This window comes from Pipistrellus hanaki, assembly GCF_964339955.1.
Source record: "Pipistrellus hanaki genome assembly, chromosome: 9".
NCBI lineage: Eukaryota > Metazoa > Chordata > Mammalia > Chiroptera > Vespertilionidae > Pipistrellus > Pipistrellus hanaki.
In genome coordinates, this window is record NC_140511.1 from 73,195,916 (window position 1) to 73,220,980 (window position 25,065).

Consider the following 25,065-nt stretch of genomic DNA (forward strand, 5'->3'; position numbering starts at 1 on the left):
CTGGGGCCTGAGGAGCCCAGTGGGTGGAGACTCGTTCCAGGCCAGTAACCTGGACCATCTTTCTGTGCCTTCCCAGCCAGCGCCCCCAGCCCTCTCCCCCTCCGCTTAAAAACACCACAGCCTCTGCATCCCGCCCGCCGCCCCCAGGGAACTGCATTTATATTACATTCAATGAATAATTGAAGGCCAGAGATTTATTATCCGAGCTGCAGGGAGGGCGCGCAGCTGGGTTCATGTTGGCCACGCCGCCCTCGTGTTTAGGTCGCTAGGATTCCACGGGGCCCGGCACCCGGGACGTGGGGGGGTGCAGTGGGTGTGCCGCCGGTGCGGGTGCGCTTGGGGTCCGCCAGGAAGGGAGGCTGGGCGGAACAACCCAGGTCCCAGCGCCGGAGCCTGCGCCGCCCCTGCGGGGTGACCCGGGTCCACGCGGACTGGACCGGGAACAATAGCGACTCCTTAGCTCCTGGGCTCCTGCCACGGGGCTGCTCAGGCCTTCCGTGGCGACCGGCGAAGTCCCTTTTCTTATTTGGCTAATTTATGGCGAGAGGCTGGGGGGCGGGGGAGGGAGCGCGGAGGAGGGGCCGCGTCTAGAGTTGGGGGGGGGGGGGGAAGGGGAGGGGGCGGCAGGGAAAGAAGTCTCCAGAGGCTGCGTCGCGCGTGATGTCAGCTCCGGACGAAAATAGAGAGGGATCGCCTGCAAATCCCCAGCTCCGGCGGGGCTAAACCTTGCAATCCCTCCCCGGCCGGCGCTGAGCCAGGGCGCAGCAGCCTCCCCTCCGCCTCCCCTGGCGGACACACACACACACACACACACACACACACACACACACACACACACACACACACACGTCCTCCCCTGCCGCCACCCTCCGCCACTCGCTGCGCCCACGAGCCCCGCTGCACACACAGGTGTCCCCGGGGCGGCGCTCGGTCCGCGGAGCCACCTCCGGAGCCCCCCGCGCGCCCCGCCGAGCGCCCCGAGGAGCAGGACGCGCGGAGGAGAGCCGAGGCGCGGATTAGCGCCCGCAGAGCCGCCCGAGCCCGTCGGGGCGCGGAAGGGCTTACCCGGGAGGCGGGCGGGAGGCGGGGAGAGGCTCCCCGTTAAATACCGCGCCCGGCCGTCCCCTCGCGCTCAGCCCGGCGCCCGCCCGCCCGCTCCCTCGCCCGCCGCCGCCGCCGGATCGTGCCGAAGAGGAGGGGGCGTTCCCCGCACCATGGCATCCACAGAAGGGTGAGGGGGCTTCTCTTTGTATCCACCGTGCGAAGGGGTGGCCCCCGGTCCGGCAGGGGGACCGAGAGGCGTCCGCACCGGGTTGATGGCCGGGGATGGTGGGGGGTGGGATGGTGGCGTGGGGACCGGTGTTCTCTCGCCAAGCCTCCTGCTTAGGATGCGCGAGATGGGAGGTTTTATGCGTTTCAAGGGGGCATTGCGGGTATGAGAAGCGAGGGAAAGATTCTCATGAGGTTGGCTTTGGGGATTTAAAAGCAATCGGAGAGTGGGCACGGCGTGAGCGGCGGACCCCGCGGGGCGGCCGCGGCGCCGGCTGGAAGGTGAGGACCCGCGGATGAATGACCGGGACCCGCGGGGCGGGGCGAGGCCCTGCGCGCGCGCCTTGAACTGGAGTCTGTGCAGCGCGGACAGCCGCCTCCCGTCCCTGCATGGAATCTCCCTGGCCAGCTCCAAGGGAGAGTGCAAGAGATTTGGGTGCTTCCCGGGAAGAGGCGGGGAAAGAAGCGGTTTGGGGCAGGGGCAGGAGTCCCCAGACATCAGCGGGTTGGGTTAGCGCCTGCTTTTCCCTTTCCTTCTGCCCTCGGGCTGTGGAGTCCTCTCCTGCCTTCTGAGACTGTAGTTGGATGGAGACTGTTCCCAGGAAGAAAAACAAAAAAACAAAAAACTGTCTACCCAGAGAGAGACATAGGGGAGATGGGGGAGATGGGGCTGCAAGGGGCAAAAGGATCCCTCCCAATAGTCAGATCTCAATGGAAGGATCCAGAACGACGTCCCTGGAAACTTTCCCAGCTCCAGGGAACCTGAGTAGGAATCAAAGGACTATTTGGTCCTTTGGTTAATTCTCAAAATTGCACCGGCCACTTGCAGGAGATCCAGGTTGTGTGGAAAAGAAATATCAACCCGTGGTCCAGCATCAAGGATGATGCTGGCGCTTACCACAGTTTCTCTTTAATACATTTTTGCCAGCTCTGCAGGCTTGTTCGGGGGGACGGGGTCTCTCAGGAGGAGTGAAGAAGTGGTCCCCGAGTCACATCGCTAGACTCCAATCTCCCACAAAGGGAAACTATTTCTAAGCCTGTCTGTCTGTCTGTGTTTAGAACGCAGCCCTTTTCTGTCCTCTGAAGCTGGCATCGTGTGGTAATAGGAGATTTCTTCTCTCTTCATCTTCACTGTTCAGCAGTTGGACCATTTTGATTATTATTAAGATGCTCCGGGAAGACACTGTGTTGTAGAAGGGTGGTGGGTTGTCTCTGAAATTAAATATTAAGAGCCCACCTGGCTCAACCTCAGTGCCTTCCTGGTTTCATTAAGGAATCCTTTCATATAAGAAAAAAATAGGAAGGCATTTCTTGCTTCCTCCGGGTTCTTCTGGATCTACCCCTGCTGGTACAGGCCCGGTTGGAAAACATCTGTGAAAGAGATGGATGATGGCAGTCTTTCAAGTCCCGTATCCAACCCACTCCTTGATCTCATGGCCAGATAAAGAAGGGAGAGGTTAAGACATCTCCAAATTAAGTGTGTGTATCTCACCTTTGTCCTAAATGAGAGCTGCAGAATGATTTGGTATTCCATATGGAGCAGACGTGATTTGCAGTATTTTTAAAAAATGCTATATTTGTGCACTGTGGATAATGACGAAAAGATTGGTCAGGGGAACTTGTATTGAAGAGATGAGAACATTTGAAAAGCTTGGAAACAAATACAGAAAGACCTAGAACCCATTCTCATTTCAGAGCAGTCGTGGATGAGCAGATGACATTGTCAGAAGCCCTGGTCTTTCCTTCCTCCCATATCTCCTTCCAGATGCACTTACTGAGTTCTTACTGGATAGACCTCAGGTACCAGGCTCCCTGAGGAGGTAGGAAGACCCTAAGGGTCTGGGAGCTGGCCTTTACACGGCTGGCTTCTATTGAGGACTTGGATCAGTACACTGTTCATGGGGCTGGGTGAGATTCCCTTGACTCTTCTGATGTCTTTGGCTAAAGTGCCTCCTAAAGGGAAGTGCATTAAGCATCCTCAGGCTGGTCTCCTTTGTTAGAGCTCTACAAAGTTGAAACTGTTTTTCTTGAAACATGCATTGCTGCCCAGCCTGTGTGGCTCAGTGAGAAAATTTGAGGTTAACCTATGAACTAGGAGGTCACAGTTTAACTCCCAGCCAGGGCACATGCTGGATTGTGGTCTTAATCCCAGTGTGGGGCATGCAGGAGGCAGCCAATCGAAGATTCTCTCTCATCATTGATCTCTCTCTCTCTCTCTCTCTCTCTCTCTCTCTCTCTCTCTCTCTCCCCATTCATCTCTGAAATTAAGAAAAATATATTTAAAAGTAAAAAAGAAAGAAAGAAAGAAAGAAAGAAAGAAAGAAAGAAAGAAAGAAAGAAAGGAAAGAAGTGTACATTACCGAGAAGGAAGGAAAATTGCAATAGATGCTTTCAATGTATATATTTTCAGTTCAACTCTGTTTGCTCCAGCATGTTTGGGGAATGGGATAGTATGGTAAACTGACCTTTGTGGTTACTGATTATTTGGTGATATCGTTATAGTCAACAACATGTTGATTACCAATTTTTAAAGTATTAGAAGCATTAGTGATGTCTGATGTTTGTTTCGCACTCCATGTTCCAAGCTCATTCGTGTATCACATTTGATTCTTTCAATAACTGTGAAGCAGGGGGTCCAATGAAAATGGGCTTTAAGAATAAATGATATAGACGATAATGTCATCTTTCCAGGAAGATCCCAAGACTTGGCAGAACTGTGGGGTGTCACCTGGAAATGTCAGTTATCACTGAAGAGTCTACTAGGCCCGTGGTCGGCAAACCGGCTCTGGAGCCACATGCGACTCTTTGGCCCCTTAAGTGTGGCTCTTCCACAAAATACCATAGATTGGACGAGTCTATTTTGAAGAATTGGCGTTAGAAGAAGTTTAAGTTTAAAAAATTTGGCTCTCCAAAGAAATTTTAATTGTTGAACTGTTGATATTTGGCTCTATTGATTAATGAGTTTGCCAACCACTGTACTAGGCATATCTAGTGGAGAAGATCACCAGCTTTCTCTCAAACCTTTGGCATACACAAACTGCCTTTTGTAATATTCTTAATGTCATCCTGTGTACTTGGCCTTTACAAAGCACACTCAAACACCATCTGCTTACCTGAGATTTCTCATTTGGAATTGGGATGACTAGCATCCGGTTTCTGTAAAAGTCAGCAGTGGACTCAGGTAGTCCCCATGCCCTGAGAGGCATTTTCTTGCAAAGCAAAGTCTAATTTGACAGTTGAGCACTGTGGTTGTTTTTTTCTCTTCTCCCCCAAGCCCATGTCCTCTGACATGGCAAGAATTATGGTTTTAGGTCCCTGACCCAAATTGGAAAGAGATTATAAGTAGTTGGTGGCAGACAGGCTAATGTCCATTATTGCCTGAGTTATAGCGGAGCACCCAGATGCTGGAGAGGGGGGCATTTCAGAAATACGTTCTTGGGGTGGAAGACACTAAGTCACCGCGTTTGTCAGGGACCCCTGGGCTATATGTCTTCTGATCAGCTCCCAGAAGCAAGGGGTCGGGGCGAAAGCCAAGGAGGGCTTGGGTTGCAGTCTGACTTAGAAAGCAAATGAGACAGAAAACTGCTGACAAGGGAAAATCCCTGGCAAGGGAGACCTCTGGATTTATTATTTCAAGCAAACAAAAGCAAAACGGAACGACTGCCTCCTCCCTCATGCCCTTGGGAATGAGGTCGAGGTCAGCTGGAGGAAGAGCCCAGGGAGCAGACTTATTGCAAAGCGGGTGGAGGGCATGGGTTTGGGGGCCCACGGGGGGTTTGCATATTGCATGCCTCAGGCTCGGCTCCAGCTTTCATTTCTCATTTTCTCATTTTCAAGGATATAACAACCAGCCTCCTTGGGTAAAAGAGCTATTAGCGGAACCAGGAGAAAGCCATTTCATGTTGACTAACACAGCCTCTGGTGAGACATTCAAAGAAATAATCCTCAAGAAATAATTTCCACATCCAAATGAAGCTTGTAACGTGGAAAAGCCGGGTTGTTAAAAACCAACAGAGTAGGTCTGTTCCTCACTCTCAATAACCACTTCTCATCCTCTTTTATGCCCTGCGAGGAGGTGCTGTTCTTTGGTCAGATGGAAGGGAATTGTCAGACAAGGAAAAGTCCTTAAGAGATGGTGCTTCGGCCGCAGGAGCAAGCAATATGGAAGCAAAGTGTGAGATTTCTCGGGTCACTGTGCCATAAATCCTGCAGATCCAGGATTGCAAAGCCTTCTCACAGTTTGACACACAACACAGATTAATTTCAATGAAAATCTCCCCTCTTCCCATCCCCCACTCCCCATCTATAGCTGTATCACACCATACCCAGTGTCTGATTTTCCCCCTGTGAAAGGCAAATGAAATTGTTTTCCATCCTGATTTTGATCCCATGGGGACTGGCTTGCCTCTCGGAATGAGCCGACTCTACTCTTCATTTCAATCACCTGCTATAATATTTTCATCAAATAAGACAGGGGTAATTTAAAATCTTCTAGCAATAGGCGGCAGAAGAGCCATTCTAGGGGTAACATTTTAGTTTGGTTTGCATTTTAAGAACTCGTCCTGGAAGTCTGCAAAAAATCTGCCCAATGCCATTAGCTGCTCCTTGCTGGCAGGTCTTCTGTTCCGTGTGCCCTTAACAGCTTGTAGGGGGCAAGCAGGATGCTTCCAAGCAAGGGTTTTAGAATCCAGATTAAGGCAAATCTCTTTATTTACCAGGATCCCGCGCTTGCTCTCTCCTCCCTCTGCGGGCCCCTCACCCCTCAACCACAATACCAAGCGCCAAGTCCTTGGAATGAATTAATTAAAGGAGTGTTTAAAAATATCTCACGGCTCCATCTCCACGTGCTCCCTCATTGATTGGAGGCAGATGGGCCGCATGTTTGTCAGTAGGAGAGGAAAGGGCTAGCAGCTTGTTGTAAATCTGTCTGCTTGGCTTCAAACAATGGCAGCGAAGACAAGGGGCAGCTGCATTAAAAGAGAAGGAAGAAAAGGGTAGGTCCGTAAATATTAAAATATATATATATATATATATATATATATATATATATATATATATATAGAGAGAGAGAGAGAGAGAGAGAGAGAGAGAGAGAGAGAGACCTCATTTTCTTAGGACTGTGTTTTTCTAACGGTTGTTTTTCAACGTTCTTGACATTTATTTACTTATCTCTCATTCATATATTTACCGAATGTCTCACTTAAGCAGAGAGGATGGCCGTCTGGTGTTTCTGGCGATCGTGGCAGCTGCTTTGGACTATAGGCTCATTGAACAAGGACGGTCCTTTAGACGTGGAGTGAAGGGAACGAACTCCAGTTTGGCGGCTGGACTTGACCTGTGTCAATCCCGGATAGAGGATGGTGGGCACTAGAGACCTCGAGTGGAGTTCCTGGGACTAGAAGGGAGGGTTTCTCCTCACCCCCACACCCCACTGTACAGAGGCTGCGGTACTTCTATTGTACATGGCTGAGAGGACTTGGTTCTGTTCCATTTGGTCGGGAGGGCCATCTGTCCCTCGCTGTTTGTGATCTGGCACAGGACTTTCGGTCGTGCCATCCTGCCATCCCGGCTTTCCAGCCCCTGTGCTGTCGGCACCACAGAGCTGGTGGCAAAGTTAGAGGTGGGTCTGAGGCTTGCCTGCCTCCCAGCTTTGCTCTTCCCACAGCCCCGGACATGAGGCAGTGGATGCCTGTGGACGGCAGGTGGCCCACAGGCATCTAGTTCTTGGATCCCACCGGATTTTGAAAATGTTTACATTTTAATTAAAATTATAATTGCTTATAATTTTAAAGAAAAAAAAAAAATCCAGATTCTGGCTTCTGTCAAAAATTGCCAGAGCTGATGACAAAGGACCTGCCCATTTGTCTAGGTACTATGTATTGGGTAATTACAGCCCAGCATTGTTTTAAATACATTACACCTATTAATTTATGTAATCCTGCAACAATATGATACTAGTAGCACTGGGACTATTATTATCTCCATTTTCACAGGCACAGAGACTGAGGCACAGATTTCACAGCTAGTAAACAGCAAAGCCGGCCCTTAAACCCAGGCTGCCCGGCTCTAGGCCCCTAGTTACTTGGCCACACTGTTGAGGCCTGCAGGGCGGAGGCTGAGCAGCGGCTGTGCTGAGACAGGGCATGTGCCTTTAGGATGGGAACAGCCTTTTCTGAGACCATTCACTCCTGTTACCTGCTGGACCCCTTACTTTTCTAACACAGCCATGGGGAGACTGAGAGCTTGGGCTCCATCCTCCTAGGGCAGTGGTCAGCAAACTGCAGCTCTCGAGCCACATGCGGCTCGTGAGCCACAGTTTGCCACTCTGTTGACTAATGAGTTTGCTGACCACTGTCCTAGGGAATGCCCCTGCCTCGTGAGTGAGTGGAGACATTCTTCAACATCCCATTTCTATGTCATGAAAGGTAATTCCACCTATGTTTTCTTAAGTCCCTATCACTGCCTTTTGCTGTTTCTTTGCCTTTGCTCTGGGTTGTCCTTCATGAAGAGTTCTCTTGTAATTATTGGTTATCAGGACGCCAATAGCATTGCCTTACCCAGATGCAGTGCAGCCCAGCATTGGGTCCCGTTCTTTGGAATATAGAGCCTTGTGCATGCACTTTTTAGTGGCAAATGGAGTTGAGCATTTAGGGGGCTCTGGAATTTATCCTTTTCTTATGTGATTTTCAAGCATGGCTATTGAAGGTTGTGACTTACCCGTTTTCCTAAAACAGCTACTAGCCTTGCCTGGTTAGGAGCAGGGGTGATGTTGTTGTTGGGAGTTTATGGCAACACATGCAAACCGTGGTGGCTGGGGGTGCTTTTTAAAGTGAGGAAGAAATCTGTCAGATGCATTTCCATGTATGTATTCTTTAAAAATACATTTTATTGCTTTTTTACAGAGAGGAAGGGAGAGGGACAGAGAGTTAGAAACATCAATGAGAGAGAAACATCGATCAGCTGCCTCCTGCACATCGCCTTGACCGGAATCAAACCTGGGACCTTTCAGTCCGCAGGCTGAATCTCTATCCACTGAGCCAAGCTAGTTAGAGCTATATATGGTATGTATTTTTAAGAGTGGCACAGTTTGCTGATCACCCAATAGGTGGCAGTATATGCCAGCCCTTTGTCCAGACTCAACAGTCTCTTTGACTCCCTTTGGAAACCCTGGGTCCTTAGGGAATCCCAATTCCCACAGTATTCCATTCTCTTTTGATTAAAAAAAGTGACCCCACTGAATATATCATGTGGAAGTCCCAAGATGATTGTCATGTACCAACAGTTTTCAGAGATATCACCATATACAAATGTAACTAGAACCATTCATTTTTCCTTATTCCAAGTCGGTGTGACTGTACATACATGATTTCAGCCAATCCTTAGAAAACGCCTATGAAATATTATTGTCATTTTACAAATGCAGAAACTGAAGCTTTGAGAAATTTTGATTTTATGCTGTTATTGGGTGCCTTGTTTTTTGGTTTTTGGTTTTTTGTTGTTGTTGTTTTTTTGCCATCGGTGTTCCATACTATCCATGTTTTGCTATTAATTCACATTTCCTTAAAATTTCACAGGCTCCCCCTTTGTTTGTTTTTGCCCCAGTGGGTGTCTCTAATCATTCTGATCCAAGGAAGCAAGATAGCAAAAATGAGACAATACAGAATATAAGAGGCAAGGCACTAGAAGGGCAGCAATGAACACAGAAAGAAGTCAACTTGTTAAGTGGGAGATGTAACATTCAAAAGAAAATGCCACTATAATAAAAAAAAAAGGGGGGGGGGCACTAAGGATGGACAGACCGCACCTTGTAGACATTAAACCAGAGAATTTCAAATAGAAGCAGTTCCAGTGCATGAAGGGAGATAAGGTCAAAGAAAACAGATAAAACAGAAAAAGCATTCTTCTCTATCAGGCATCGGGCAAGGGCAAGTGCTGTAGACAAATTGTATTCTTGATCTCAGTCTACTTAAAAGGGCAGTTGTGATCTGATAACCAGCTTTGTTAGGAGAGAGGGTGGGAGTCAACATGAACAAAGCACAAGCAGATAAATGTGTCCAAGGGTGAGACGGATGGCTATCAGCTGACAACATTCAGCTCCCACACTGAAGTTCCCCGGAGGATCGGTTCAGTTATTATTTTTTATATTTCGGTGCAACATATGGTCTTGAAAAAGTGTCAGAAATAGCTATGAGACTAATTTCCAAGAATAGCATAGAGAGTAGTAGAATTATAGCCTGAATCTATTCCCCTGGTGTTTTTTCTGGAATTCGAGGTCATCCATCAGCAGACGTTAGTAAAATCATCACAGAAGAGAAACGCTGATAGGATCATTGATTTTTTTCGATTGTGATTAATTGCTATCATTTCCAGTGAAGGGCTAATCATTTGTATGGAGCTTATCTATTCGTCTGAGAGTACTCAAATTTGGGTTCTTTTCAGGGCGTGGATATCTGGGTTTGAGGCAGTGTTGCTGGCTGATCCTAGGAAACACTCTGAGGTGGAAACTTGGGTGCATGAAGTTTATTGAGGGGAACTCCTGGCATAAATCCCTGTGGAAGAGAGAAGGAGCCAGGGCAGGCATAGGGAGACGTTGAAATAGCTACAGGAAGCTGTGGTACAGGGATGATTCTTTGTGATGGTCCAGAATTGAAGCAAGAGGCCTGGCCTGTCTTCCACTGCATCAATCAGCCGCTGGACCCAGGCTGAGCTCAGGCAGTGGGGGTGGCCCTGGGTGAGTAGAGGGCCAGGCTTTGCGGGGTGATCGAGTTGGTTAATGTTTTCACTTATCAAGACTCCCAGCAGCTGGGGAATGAATGCCTCAGTCCTGAAGGTGGGGGATGAGAGCCGGGGCAGCATGCCACCGTATCCATTATTGACTCCAAATTCAAGTGTGGGAGAGATGATAAAATAATGGGTATGGTTGCTTACATGCCTCCGTAAAACTACCATCTGCAACAAAATACTATACCTTAAAAGAAGTGCGTGGTAGGGGGAAACGGGTGGGGGGTGGATTCTGGTGGGCAAGGATGGGGAGAATTGGCAGGCACCAGCTTCCTCAGTGTTAGCTGTGACCCACACAGCCCCCAAAGGACTGATGTCAGAAGCCCTCTTCTTCACTCCAGACCTTCTAAAGGCTTGGTCCAGTGGGAGGATGGTTGTCGGAAATTGCTGTCTTAGAAAGGGAAATCAGCTCAAACTAATGGAAGGGGCCACGAGGAATCACAGTCAGATATATTGGGAAGCAGAATAGAGCTAGGAGTGTTTTTCCCAGTATTGACAGCAGCTGTTTCTGTATTCCTACCAGAGTTAATTCCCATGGAGTCCCTACCTTGGGAAAAGGTGGGCAATGAACTGGATCACCCCTTTCTGCAATAGCCACTGATTGTTCTGTTGGTTCAAAAAGTCATGCATTCTGTCAACCTCCGGCCAAAGGTGCTCGGATGTTGACATTTCTCTCCTCTATTCCCTCGGTAAATATTGAGATATGTGCAGAGATGAAAGAATGCTTTTGTACATAATCTGAGGCCTTGGAAGTCATACCTATGGATATTTCCTCTTATTTTCTCAGAGTCGTCGACTCTGCTCTCTGAAACAAGGTCATTGATTGTCAACATGTTTGTGTTTTTATTAGCACAACAGCTGAATTCAAGCGGCTCGTTGGAAAGTAATAGAAGGCAAAGCCCCCAAAACCGAAACTTGCCTTTGCTTCCTTTCCTTACCTATTTGTAAGTTACAAATCTGGTATTTATTACAGCGGATAAGACATTGTCCATGTTTCCAGTATTTGGGTACAGACAACAGTGATTATATTCACTCTTCATTGAGAAAACGTATTTTACACATAACTTAGGCTTTCATTACCAGCCAAATAAAGGAGTGTGAAGGATTCACTGTTTACTTTCAAATAAATTACTTTTAAGAAAAACTTTTAAGTTAAAACTTAACTTACTTTTAAGTTAAAACTTTTTGTGATTTGGATCAGTAGTTCTTTTCCCATAACAAAACACATCACATCATTAAAAACTAAAACCAAAAAAAACCAAACTTCAAATATTACAGAAAGGCATAAAAATAAAGAAGTAAAACTGCCTCCCATCCCAATCCTGCTCTCTAGAAGGACTCGTTTATCCTTTGAGACATTTTTCTGTGTCATGTAAATATCTTATTCTTAATATGTACCATTCTATTCAGACAATTCTACAACTTGCTTTTTGGTTTATATTTCTGGGTATATTTGCTGTGTTATATATATCTGATAACAGTCCACTGTATGGTCATATAATAATTGATTTAACCCGCCCCTGATTGGAAGACAGGTTATCTCCAATCTCTGTTATTATGACACCATTGGGTGGAATATTAATTGGAGGAGTAAATGGGGCAGAGACGCTGAGACCAGTTATGATTTGGGTGACAGCAATGATTCAGGTGGGAGGTAATAGTCCAATTTAGGGCATAGGGCTATGTTTGCATTAGCAGATTCCAAGGACATTTAGAAGGACTAAGTGACCAAATGCATGTAGTGGTTGAGCAAGAGGAAGGCATAAAGCCATCTCTTGGTTTCTGGCTTGAGCAAATGGGTGGTAGGGGAGAGTGCAGAAAAGGAATTCAAGAGAGAGATGGTAAATTTGAAAGAGAAGGTAATGAATTTGGTTCAGCATACTGGTTTCGAATTTTTGGGTGGAGATGCTCACCGAGCAATTGGATACATAAGAGGCTGGGGCCTTTATGGAGTAGTATTTCTGATCATAGAAGTAAATTAACTCACTCAGATCATGAAGCTAGGGGAAAAAATGGGCTGAGGGGAAAAAATGGGGGGACTCTATGGTCTATAGATGGGCAGAAAGAGGTGACTTGGGGTGCACAGGATGCTGAGTGATAAGGAGGGGAGTCAGGGAGAATGGGTATCTTGGAGTGGGTGATAGTGCCGCAAGCTGTAGACAAATTAAATAATGTAAGTACTAAAAAGTGGTCATTGGGCTAATCAATTTCAAGGCCATCATTGGCTTGTGCCAGAAATGGGTGAGCAAAGTGGTGGCTACTTTGCCATGCTGGTGTTGGTTGAGAATGGGTGGAGAGAAAATGATAATAAATTGTTTTTCAAGAGTGTCCATCCAGGGGAGGATGAGCATAGGAAAACAGATGCAGAGGAGACCAGGACTGTTAGTACATCTGGCCTTTTTGTCTTAGCTTTTGGGTGGCTGTGCTATAAGCATGTCCAGATGCTAAGGGAAGGGTTTGGTCCTGAGTACCCTTTGGTCCTAAGTGATGATTGATCCTGAGTACCCTTTGTGCAAGAAGCTCATGAAAGAAAGAATCAGGACCCTGGCTTGCTTTAGAGATGCTTGCAGAGTAGGGCAGGGCAAGGCAGGCGGCTAAGCGAGTGCTTGACCAGAGCTTCCTACAGTCTTCCTGATCCCACAGCTTAGGGAAGGACAACTCAGAACAGTGAGGAAGGAAAAGGTCACCTGTCTGGACTCCTAGATCCGTGCAGTCCAGGGTGGTCTGTAGGTTGACAGATGGGGCTACCAGCTCCTCCTGATTTCTGTAGCTTCCTTAGTCAGCCAGCTAAAGCTGGGTAGATTTTAGTAGGCATTGCTATTTTTGGGGGGGGGGGGGGGGGCAGGGAGGAGGAGCTTGGGGACCTACCTTCCACAAGCCTTTCTAAGTCCCCTAGCTGGAATTCTATTTCCCCCCTTAATCTTTTGTTTGCACTCTTGCATAGCTTGTGAAACTTCCTTGAACTCAGACTTGATCCCCATTCTCTGAGCTCTGCATTCTCTTTGGATCACTTCTTGGGCATTTACATGGCACTTGTATACTGATAACGCCCCAGCGATACATTTCTACTCGGAACTTTTCTCCAAGCTCCAGATTCATACATCCTACCACCTAATTGCCATCTCTATGTCCAATGTATCAGCGACAGCTAGAGTTGCCATGGGTACAATGGAACTCTTGCTATTTTCTTTTTCCTCCACAGGTGCATCCCTACTACCTCCCAAGTTTTCTCCATATCAGTAAATGGCACTATCATCTACCTAGATATTCAAACCTCTGTGGCTTCTCTTTCACCAGCCCCACCCTACAAGCTTTCTCAGTTCTATCTCAAAAATGTCCCTTGAGTCTGGCCTTTTCTCTCCATTGCCATGACTATAGCATCAGCCCAGACAACTACTATTGCCCTATTGGATGCCACACAGTCTCCTAACTGGCAGTTCCTCAAATACCCCATGGTGTTGCCCACCTTAAGACCCATTTTCCCACCACCTACTGCCATTCTTTAGGTGGCTGACATCCTTGAGTATCTGTTAGTTCTCAGCTTAAATGCCATTTCCCAGAGAGCTCTTCTTCCATCATTCCTCCAAAAATAGGTCTGCCTTTCTTAGTCCTATCTCATTTCTCCTGCTTGCTTCCTTCGTGGCATCAGTTAGAATTTTAAAATATTTTCTTTGTTTATCTTCTTGGTATCGACTGACCTCAGGAACGTACCGTATTTTCCGGCTTATAAGACGACCCCCTAATTTTACAGTTAAAACATAGGTTTAGGCCTATATTCGTTGTATAAGACTAACCCCCACTTCAAAGAAAAGACTTACTTTGCCTTCAAGATCTGTAGGTCATTTTTGTGCAATTTTGGTCTTTTGCCCCTGATTTTCGGTTGATTTTTTTTTGTTTCAAAAGTTGTCTTATATGCTGGAAAATACGGGTAAGCACTCTGAGGGCTGGCTGGTTCACCATTGCATCCCCATAGATACTGACACCAAGCACTCACTAAGCTTCCTGATTGAGTACTCAGCCTGGGTTACATAGAGAAAGAGCTCAGAAGAGGTGCCATTTGAGCTGGGCCTCTTCCAAGGACCTTGTCCCATTACACTTTGTTCAGACCTGTGTTAGAGCATTTCATTATAACGAGTGCCGAGTGTTTTCTTGTCTGCTCACATCCTGGTATCTCTCTGAGGATCAGGACCACATTAATTCCTTGGTGCCCCAACTTATTATCATTGTTATAATTGTGTGTTAGAGTAATTCAGTTGTCTAACTTGGGAAAGAGACGCCAAGGACACAGAGGGCAGAAGGGGATGGTTTTAAGGGGCGACAAGGCCAAGGTTGAGAATTCATGTCCTTTTGCTTGTTGGGATACATCCTCTTTTTAAGGTTCTGGTCAGATGAACTTCTTGGCCCAGGGGTCAGTAACCAGGCTTTGACTGCTTAGGGTTGATAGGATTCAGATAGGTTACAAGAATAATTACTTGGAGAGCAACTGATTTTGTGAAGCCAAAAATGTATTTGTCATAGTCAATCGTGCTCCCTTGCTGCTGTCTGGAAAAGATGACAAACTCCTAGAGCTGCTGTCATTTTACAAAGCAAGGAAGTTAATAGGATGAGATTTGGAACCCAGTCTTCATGCCCCATCTTTCCCAGGACTCCCTGCCTGCTCTCAGAATGATGTCTTTCTATTCCTTTTTCTTGCTTATGAAAGAAAGCCAGGAGAAGCTAGCATGCACTTGATATTCAGACACACAGGATTTCTCAAGTCAGAGATGATATTTAAATTTCACCAGTGAATAAAAGCCAAGGCTCAACAGTTCAACTGCTTAAAAAATTAATTTAGAGAAAGTGCCCAGAAGCTGACAACAATGTTGTTAAATGGATGCTTTTTTAACCTTTGAAGAGATTCTGAATGTTTAACCATTCCCCAATAGCATTCTCTGCTCTGGCTTCCTATTGTGGTTAGAAAATAAGAGCCATTCTTTAAAAAAGAATGAAATCTTACTTACCGCTTGGGGATGGACCTAGAGGGTATTATGCTAAGTGAAATAAGTCAGACAGGAAAAGACCTATACCATGCGATTTCACTTATTTGTGGGATCTAAAAAATAAAATAAAATAAATGAACAAACAAAGCAGAAACAAGCTCAAAGATACAGAGAACAGGTTGATGGTTGTCAGAGGGACATGGGGTAGCGGACTGGGTGAAAGAGGTGCAGTGATTAAGAAGTACAAATTGGGAGTTACAAAATAGTTGCAAAGATGTAAAGTACAGGGAAGGGAATATTAGTTAATAATATAATAACTATGTATGGTGCCAGGTGGATGCAACACTTAATGGGGGAATCACTTCATAAATTATGTGAATGTTTAACCACTATGCTGTACACCTGAAACGAAAATAATATTGCAGAATGTCAACTGCAATTGGAGAGAAAAAAGAGTCTAGAAAGAATGTCTTGTAGCTGGTATGTGTACTTCCTGGTAACCTAAATGAAAATGTTTGGAATTTCCATACTTTCTGACATGGAGTTCTTTCCTGGAGTTTTCTGGCAGTGGGGCAAGTAGAGGGTATTTGTTGTGTCCTGATGGGACAAGACAATAAAAAAAAACTGTGCCCAGCTCCTTCTTTCTTGACCCAAGTGAGAACCCTGTGATTGGATGAGGGGGCAGTTTATGGAACCCCTTCCTGAGCCTCACAGGAAGGTCTTCAGCAGAAACCACCCTCACCATCCTCCTCCATTCAGAGGCAGGGCATGCAAACTGCTGCTGGTTTTTAGTTGAACATAGAATCCAAGTAGAGATGCTGAGTTTTCATGTTTCATTTGACATAGAAGCCATTGTTAGTTGGGAGAACCAAGCATATACAGATCGTGGTTTTACTTTATTTGCTTTCTCTCTCCCGGGGAAGGCTCTCCCAGGAAAGTAAACCAATTCTCCACTCGCAGTCCACACATCTTTTTTCAGCCATCAACAAGACCAGTTTGTCCAGCAGGGGGCACTGTGGAGCCTCACTGCAGCAGCTGCAGGCCATGGTGATTTTCCTGCTGTTCTGAAGAAAGAGCCAGAAGGAGAATTGCCTCTTTCCCAGGTCACCAGCAGCTGTTGCATTGGTCTTTAAGAAGGGAAGCCATACCACGTCGATTATTTACATTCCAAGTGACCTGGAGTAAGTCAACCAGCAGAGCTCTCTAAAGCTCAAGATTGCATTCGGGACAATTGGGCAGTGGTGGAGGAGTTGATAGTGGTCTGGGTTCCTTGTCGTCCTCCTCCTGGCTTCTCCTTGAGAGTCATCAGAGGGGTCCAAACAAGACTTGCTGGTTCCTGAGCTCAGGTATGTCCAGCCTGGTTTTGCCTGGGTTATTGACAGACATTTGGAGGTGAGGGGGTAACCGTGGGGAAGAAGAGAGGCCTTTGAAGTGGGAGGAAAAGGAACTTGAGGGATTGAAAAGTACATTTTGAAAGGGTTGGAAAGGCCCCAGAATAAGTTATGCAAGAATGGAAGCATGAAAACTGAAATCTAGCTTGTGTTTCTGCTCCATTGCAAGCAGGCGACACAATGAAAACAGGTGTGAAAAATGCCGCATTTTTGTATAGGTTCACTCCCTCAGAAGGCAGCCCGAGAGGAGTCAGGGACGTGCCCATGTGGCCATATGTTTATCTAAAGACGACTTTTATCGCTTCTCCTTTAAGCTGCCTGCTGAGGCCAACCAGTGCGATGAAGTTGGTCCCGTGTTTTTAAGGAGCAGAAAGGATAATTTGTGTCTAACCTTTGAGTTTCACATGTCCTATAATCATAGGCATTTGTTGAATAAATACATGAAAGCAGTCAAAAAGCTCACTGGATGAATTATTTAGCACAGGAATTTCTGATTCCTCCTTCAAGAGAATCTTAGATTATTTGAGTAGAAATAGAGGAAAACAGGGAAATATAGTCGGCTTCAGGGTCCTGGGCTCAGACCGGTCCTGTCCTTGGTTTAATGCTTCGCAGTTGCCATCTTGAAATTCTTAAACAAAAGGGACCTTGTGTTCTTATTTCGCACTGGGCCCCACAAATTATGTGGCTAGTCCTTCAGGGAAGCCACACCTCTGCAAGCCTGTATAAAATAACTATTTTTTCAAAATATGTTTTTATTGATTTCAAAGAGAGAGGAAGGGAGAGTGAGAGAGGGATAGAAATATCAGTGATGAGAGAGAATCATTGATCGGCTGCCTCCTACACACACCCTACTGGTGATCAAGCCCAAAACCCAGGCATGTGCCCCTGACCAAGAATCGAACCATGATTTCCGGGTTCATGGGTCAACATTCAACCACTGAGCCACACTGGCAGGGCTGAAATACTATTAATGATGATAGTGACCAGGATGAAGATGATAATCTTGAGGATATCTGATCTCTTGCAGTGCACTAGAATATTCCAATAATGAGATATAGTACTTTGCATAAGACAGCTTCAGGAAGCCAGTGAAAAGAATCTGTAATAATAAGAGGGGCATATGCTAATTAGACTGTAAGTCTTTCTGGATATCATTCCGGTTGTCCTTCCAGACAAAGCTGGGGCTGGAGGGAAGTCCAGGTACCAGGTGCCTGTGGGCAGTTGGAGGAAAGTCAGCCCAGGTCCCTGGTGCAGGGGAAAGCTGGTGCTGGCAACTGGGGGAAGGAGGGTCTACTCTTGCACGAATTTCATGCATCGGGCCTCTAATGTATTCATATTCAGAAAGACCTAAACAAAATGTCCTGTTCCTTCATTTACTAGCAGTCTAATTTCAAGGAAGCTAATTAGTCTCTAAGACTTAGTATATTTGTCTATTAAAAAGGGACAATAGCCCCACCGAATAGGTTTTGGAAAGGATTAAGGCAGGACTGTGTGATCACTGAGCATAGTGCTGGAATATGGAGGACACTCTGTACTGAAGACTATCATTCTTCTTCTTGGAATAGCATGACTGTATTACTTTCAGCCAGCTGAGCTTAGACTGGGTTATCCATCAGTCTGCTGGCTTTGCAAATGAGGTTGCTAACACTCACTGCATACGAACAAGTACTGTTTGCTATTTCTCATAGAGCCACAGGTGATAAGATTAGAAAGCAAGTCCTGGACTTCTTTGATCTTATGGGTGGTGTATTTGCACTAGCAAAGGTTTGTTAGAAAATTTTTCTCTTATGTGCTGAACTAGTTTTACTCACTACATGTCTTACTCGAAATGGTGGGTTTTTTTGTTTTGTTTTGTTTTTTGTGTTATTTTGTTTTGTTTTGTTTTTTGCACTATGTCTCCAACTCTCTGACACCCCTGGTGTCCTACAATTCAATTCAATTCTGACACATAGTTAGCACCAGATCTCATAAATTAAGGGCTCAATCCCAGGAGACTGCCCCCATTTCAGATATCAGTCACAAGCCCAGGTTGTACTCTTGATTGACAGGCTATAAATCCAGCGGGTTCCCACAATTCCCTCCTCTGGTGTGAAAATTTAGTAGACCAATTCATAGAAGTCAGAGAAACACTTTACTATTGTTTTTCCTGTTTATTATAAAATATATAACTCGAGAATAGCCAAATGGAAGAGATGAATAGGGCAAGGTACGGGGAAAGGGCCATGGTGCATTCTTGACCCCTTGAGATGTTCACCAACCTAGAAGCTCTGGAAGCCATCATCCAGATCGGCTTCATTATCTGGGTAGGCCAAGCTCAAGGTGGTTGCTTTACTTAGTTCCCCAGGTGCTGTAGGAGATGTCTGTCGGGGGCTAAGTGTCTGTGGAAGGTCAACTCTTTTTCTATTTTTAAAAATATATTTTATTGATTTTTCACAGAGAGGGAGGGAGAGGAATAGAGAACTAGAAACAATGATGAGAGAGAAACAGCGACCAGCTGCCTCCTGCACACCCCCCACCGGGGATGTGTCCGCAACCAATGTACAGGCCCTTGACCAGAATTGAACCTGGGACCCTTCAATCCGCAGACCGACGCTCTATCCACTAAGCCAAATCAGTTTCGGCGGAAGGTCAACTCTTGACCTCCTTTAGGATGAAGGTGAACCACATGGGAAGACAGCGATTCAAGAAGCAGAGGGAAGAGCAACAGAGAGGAGTATGAAGGACTTGCTGAAGGTCACGTGGATGGAGTAGCTCTTTGCAGGCTGCTGAGAACAGGTTTTGGTTGAAAATGTTTGTTTTGTAAGTACAGTACCGGTCAGGCTGATGCAAATCAACCCTCCCAGATGAAGCCTCTCCTGGAACCAGGCTGTGACCGTGGCCCAGCCACAGGCAGGGTCTGCAGAGCTAGGGTGGTACCCTACCTTCCCCTCCAGGGGGCTCTGAATGGGCTCTCTCTTACATGCAAGACATGCTCCTCTCACCTGTTTCGCAGCCCCACGGAGCTGAGTAGAAAGCTAAGCCCTCTGTGCTTAGGGTAAGACTGCCTTTATTTAGCTCTCTTAAGATTAAGTAACTCATATCACCCCTCTGAGACAGATAGGCAGTGGCATTGCTTTTATTACCTGGTCCTCTGTGGTTTATGCTTAGGATCCTTGGCATCGGACTCTCACCATCGGTAGCACTTCAAGTGTGGGCTACGTTTCCTGGGCCAAACTCAGACCATGTTTTTGCTCTGTCCCCTTTAAAAGTGAGAGTCATCAGCGCACACGAAAGTTGGAAATGAATCCGGTCTAGGCTTCTGGGACGTGGTAAGGATAATAAGCTGTGTCTGCTTGTTGTCACCATGGCTTCAGGATGTTCTAGGCCAGTGGTCGACAAACCCATTAGTCAACAGAGCCAAATATCAACAGCACAACGATTGAAATTTCTTTTGAGAGCCACATTTTTTAAACTTAAACTTCTTCTAACGCCACTTCTTCAAAACAGACTTGCCCAGGCCGTGGTATTTTGTGGAAGAGCCACACTCAAGGGCCAAAGAGCCGCATGTAGCTCACAAGTTGCAGTTTGCCGACCACGGATCTAGGCCGTCAAGCCCAGCCCCCTCATTATCCTGAGGCCCACAGGCAGAGCAGGTTGAGACCAGGGTGTAGTTCTCCTGCCCTGGGCTTCTGGACTGGAAGGCTCCCCGCTATTTCTCACAGAATGCTCTGTGAGTCCTAAAGGCTGGGAGAAAGGAGACCAGGAGGTTCTTCCATCTAAAGTCAAAGACTGTGGCTCAGGCATAGTCTGAGCTTTTCTTCTCCTTGTGAGCTTTAGAGGACATGTCACCTACTTTACCTGGGCTCTTCCCTCTCCTCCCTGGATGCTGGCTCCTCCGGGGTCCCTGGGACTGTCCCTTGGAGGATGCCATTTCCTCCAGCGGGCTCAGTGGAGGGCTGAAGTGGTTGACTCAGACTTCCCTTAGCTTCCCTGTCCCAGAATTCCCAGGGCATCTTACACACAAGGGAATTGTGAATGTCCCATTTTTAATGGAAGATATGGGAATAACTAGAGGGAATAGTGATTTAAAAAAGAAATTAGCATAAAAATCACTATTCTCAGGGCTTCTGAGATTAAAATTTTTTCAGCTTTTGACAGGAGGTCTCCTAGGAGAGTGACTCACTCCTGATGCTCCCGCAAACCGCCACTCCCATCCAGAAACCCCCCACTGCTACCCACAGGGAGCTGGGTGTTGTTCTTGCATCCCCACAGCCCTCCCTGCTCAGGGATAGCCTGTAATTGTTCAATATGGGGGGTTCCGGAAGTTGGGAGTTCATCACTAAATGGCGTGGCCAGAGCATCGGCAGAGAGGATGTTCTCGCCCCGGTTAGAGGTCCCCTCCTCCTGGCCTCTGGGACCCTCTGAGTCACTACAGGGTACAGCCCACACTTATCAAAGGGGTGAGGGGCAGGGGACTCATGAGCTCTCAAGATCAACAGTGGTCCTTGGAGCCAGTGCACCCTCCATACCTACCTATCTACCAAGGAGAGAAATGTCTTCCTCCAAGGTAATGCGCCCTGCAACCGTATCCTCCACCCCACCCCCACAGAGAGCACTTTTAGCTTTAGTGTGCATTGTCTCTTCCTGCTGCTATAGTTCACCCAGTGGCTTCAGGATGAGACAGACATGGGGCCAGTATTGTGCCTCTAAACCCAAGGCCTCCTGCCCCTGATCAATCACACCCACTGACTAAATCACAATCTACAGGTGTGTGAATCTTCCTCGAATTCCCTCCCTTTGGAGGCTGCTGGGATCTTGGTTCTCCAGCAGATGAAAAGAAACAGGGTGAGATGGTGTGGAAGAGAAAGGATGGCCCCACTGGCCCGCTCTGGATTTTCCTGCTGAGTAGCTCAATCATTTTCCACAGGCCAAAAAGGTCATGCTCCTTTGACTGAAATTAGGGGAATTTTTCTTTTTAATCAGGGGGGTTATATTAACGAGTTGGTCTTTCATACATTTGGGTAGTGGCCTTTCACTCCAGCAGGGACAGGCTGCCCATCTGCATGTGCACCGCCCAAGGGTAGGGTTGCCATGGAGGTGAGAGCAGCGAGGCAGCGGCTGTTGTTCCGGTGGCAGCTGTGGGAACCCAGCTGATGTGTGTCTGATCCCTCACACCTAGCTGAGGGCATGTCCTGAGGCAGCAGTGGATCTCAGGTCTTCATTGTGGTGTCCTGAACAAATCAGGGCACCACCACTGCCTGCAGCTGGGGGTCAGATGCAGGATCCCATGCAGGGGCTTTCTATTAGACAGAGGCTTTACCTTCGGAAGCAAGTTAGGCCCTGGGATGAAGGTTCAGGTTTATTCAGGGGCTGAGACAGGAATTGGTGATAGAGGGGAAGTAAGCTTTGCAAATTGTAGAGGGAGGAAGGGCTCCATTGAACAAAGAAGTCTTCTTTTTTGACAAGGGACTGGAGAATGCTCAGTCATGGTTACAAAAGAGTCTCAAGGGCCGTGGGACCTCTTTAGCCATTCCCAGGAGAAGAAAGCCACGGGGAGGAAGAGGAAATGTGTGAAAGAAACACACGCTAATAAAAGGGAGTCTCTATTCTCTCCCAGCTTTTAAAAGTGGAACATTTTAGGCAAACAAATTTTTATAATGTCCCCAAACCATTGTAAGGTGCATGTTTTATTCATACATATGATCATTTTTATTTGGTTATTTTTTTTTTTGTCCCGGGCTGCTCACAAATCATGGAAGGGAATGCTACAAGCTCAGAGGAAAAGGGGTTGGTGACTTTTTTCACATGTGTGACATGCCCATGCATTTTGCCTGATTGCCTCTTTCTTGTTAACAAATTCTAATCCTGATGAAAGGCTTAGCAGTGAGCACCAGTTTTGGAATTATTTTTGCCATCTCCGCTCAGGACAATAAGGCAGCAAAAAAAATAGAAGCATGCCAGGGTTCTTGTTCCAGCATTCAGAAGGGTTCAGCAATCTGGAGAAGGCTGTGTGTAAATTAAGTAAGAGTCCAAAGACGAAAGATAATTTTAAAAGGCATTGGGGGTCAGAGGAGCTTTAGCTAAAGGAGCTAAGTTCTATGTTCTCCTTGTTTCAGGACCCCTTGCTTTTTATTAACACAGTTTTTCCTAAAGGCAAGATGGAGATATTACACTTCAAAGGGTAGGGTACAGAAGCATTGTCAGATTGGGGAATAGCCTATGGCTGTTCTGGTGTTTGGCCAGTAGGAGGCAATAACATGTAGATTAAGATGCCCTGAGCTGTCTCGCAGCAAACAATCATCCTATTCAGTTTTGGGGGAAATGCCCTTTTAGCCATTCCAACAAATGACAACATGTGTGACTCAGCCCTTGTTGAGTCCCTAAGTTCCATCAATCTTTTGGTGAAACTCTTACAATTACAACATGCTGGAATTGGCTTTGGGCAGAAACATGGGCTGTGGGTCACCTGCAGCCATGTGTCTTCCAAGGGGCCAGGGAAGGAACTTTTGTATTAGCGATGGGACAGAGGCCAGATCAGGGGCTGGGCTCTTCAACGTGGCAGCTTGAGGAACCAGAGGGCCTCCTGGAATATCACATGACCCCCAGCTGAAGCTGCAGGGAACTGTGGTGTCATTCACTGGTTTGATAGGTACCTGTGGAGTGACGGGCCCTCTGAGAGTCATACCTAGGCATCTGCTGGAGCACAGCAGTCCAGTGCCTGGAGACAGTGCACCTTGGTCTTCTGCAACCCGCTGTCCCTATGCCCTGGCCAAAACCTTTGCATAGGATGGCTGGCACCAAGGAGCTAAAGATGCTTAACTCTAGGACCAGCTGCTTTCCGGATGAGTGACTTGGGTTTTGGGAGCTTCAGGTTCCTCTGTCTCTCATATGAAGTAGAGAAAATAGCATCTGCTTTGCAGGGCAGTTAGGAAGGTCACCTGTCATTGGACCAGTGCGAGAGGACACAGATGCTCAGAAGCAGGTGGCTGTTTTAAAACATAGTCCCGTTGTGTTTGTATTCCTTCTGGAATGCCTAAAACTGAGCCTTTAAGATGTAAAACACTTTCAAAGTATATTATTGCTACACATATGCATCCTCCCCTTCCACATGCACCTAGCCGCTGTGGAACCAGAGAGGAAGGCAGCTGCTGTTCAGGACTCAGAGCCTCTAGTGCCTTCCCTGACCCCCTCTGCTGCCACTGGAAAAAGTTCGGATACCCTGCAAGCCTGTATTTGGCAGCCAAAAGGTTGGGAGTGTGAGCTTTCTCTTCGGGTCTGGCCTGGCAAGTCTAAGAAGTAGAAATAACAAACTCAGTAAGCATACACACTCTTTGGCCCTGGGAATTCCTGCCCCAAAGCCCCAGAGGCAGGCTTCCTGTGCCCAACGCCCTGGACGCTGGGGGGCACTGCAGCTCTACTTTTCCTCAAAGATGGCTGGAGGCCTCCCTTGGGCTTCCCCGCTGAGCCAGAAAGATCCTGGGCTTCCTTTGTACTTGCCTGGTTTCACATTCTCTGTGCCTCCCACTGTGGAAACCAGTGGAAGGTTGGCAGTGCCCTTAGAAAACAAAGCAAAATGTGCATGGATCCTTCAACCAGGACGCAGAAAACATTTGCCACCACTACATTTCTTATTGTGCAAGCATTTAAAAGTACATAAAAGGCAAAGCAAATTTTATATACCCCTTGAGAGTAGTGTTCAACATACACAGGTGCACACACACACAATAGGACAGTTATAAGCGATTTTTATTTATTTGCCAAAGTTAAAGCATTACTCTGAAAATGATTTTATTCACTTTGTTCACTTAACAATAGGCCCAGTAAACTTTTTTTTTTTTTTTTAGATATCCCCACTTATTTTTTCCCCAAAGTGACTTTGGATATCTGGGACTATCAACTCTGAGGTTTGAAGCCCTAAGTTATTGGGATTGAAAGTGAAAAAACAAGGCATCGTATTGCAAATTCCTAACTGAAGTGAGGAGAGGCTTCGAACTATCACAGATTGCTCACTCCGAGAGCAGCCGCTGAGCAGTTTTAATTTTCTGGAGGGTAGAAGGCAGGTCGCTCTTCCTAAAATTAAAAGAGCAGTTACAACCCTTACATTCCTGGAGGATAGGCCTCCTTTTCATACCATTTCCTATGGACTGATTGGCAGCCAGATGGGCTGGCTGGTTCTCTGAGCCACAAGATGGGACTTAGCTCTATAGGTAGCAAGGGTTGTTTGGGGGCAGGAGCATATAAAGGAGAAATAGCTTTGTCATCAGACTGGCGCAGGTTCAGATCCCAGCTCTGGTACTTGCTGCCCAGCTGGGTAACCTTGGGGCAATTACTTAATCGCTCAGAGCCTCATTTATCAATTCAGTAATAAAACTCCTTTTGCAGGATGGTCATCAGTATTGAGTCAAGTAAGATATATATATCACCTGGCACCAGGCTGGCAGGTAACAACACCCAATACTGTTAGGTATCAGCAAACTTTCTCGGCAAAGAGGCAATGGCTTTGCAGGCCGTACAGTCTCTGTTGCAACTACTCAACAATATGTAAGTGAGGGATGTGTCCCCAAAGGAGTTTAGTTACAAGAACAGATACCAAGGTGGGTTTGACCTTGCTGACCCTGCTCTAGGTCAGTACTGTTCACGAGAAATACAATGTGAGCCATGTATGT

The 25,065-nt window shown here is 46.7% G+C and overlaps 1 protein-coding gene across 3 annotated transcripts in view; it reads left to right on the forward strand.

Annotated features, from left to right (window-relative positions):
- The first annotated feature begins 702 nt into the window (after window positions 1-702).
- Window positions 703-25,065, forward strand: part of SLC1A2 (solute carrier family 1 member 2) — a 122,401-nt gene continuing 98,038 nt past the window's right edge. The window contains exon 1 of one of the 3 annotated variants that reach the window (XM_084894456.1): window positions 703-1,231. In XM_084894456.1, coding sequence (XP_084750582.1) covers window positions 1,215-1,231 — 17 coding nt within the window. In that variant the 5' untranslated portion in view covers window positions 703-1,214. Of the gene's footprint in view, window positions 1,232-5,832; window positions 6,264-25,065 lie in introns of those variants that run through there. The other 2 variants (XM_084894457.1, XM_084894455.1) reach the window with 2 other exon arrangements.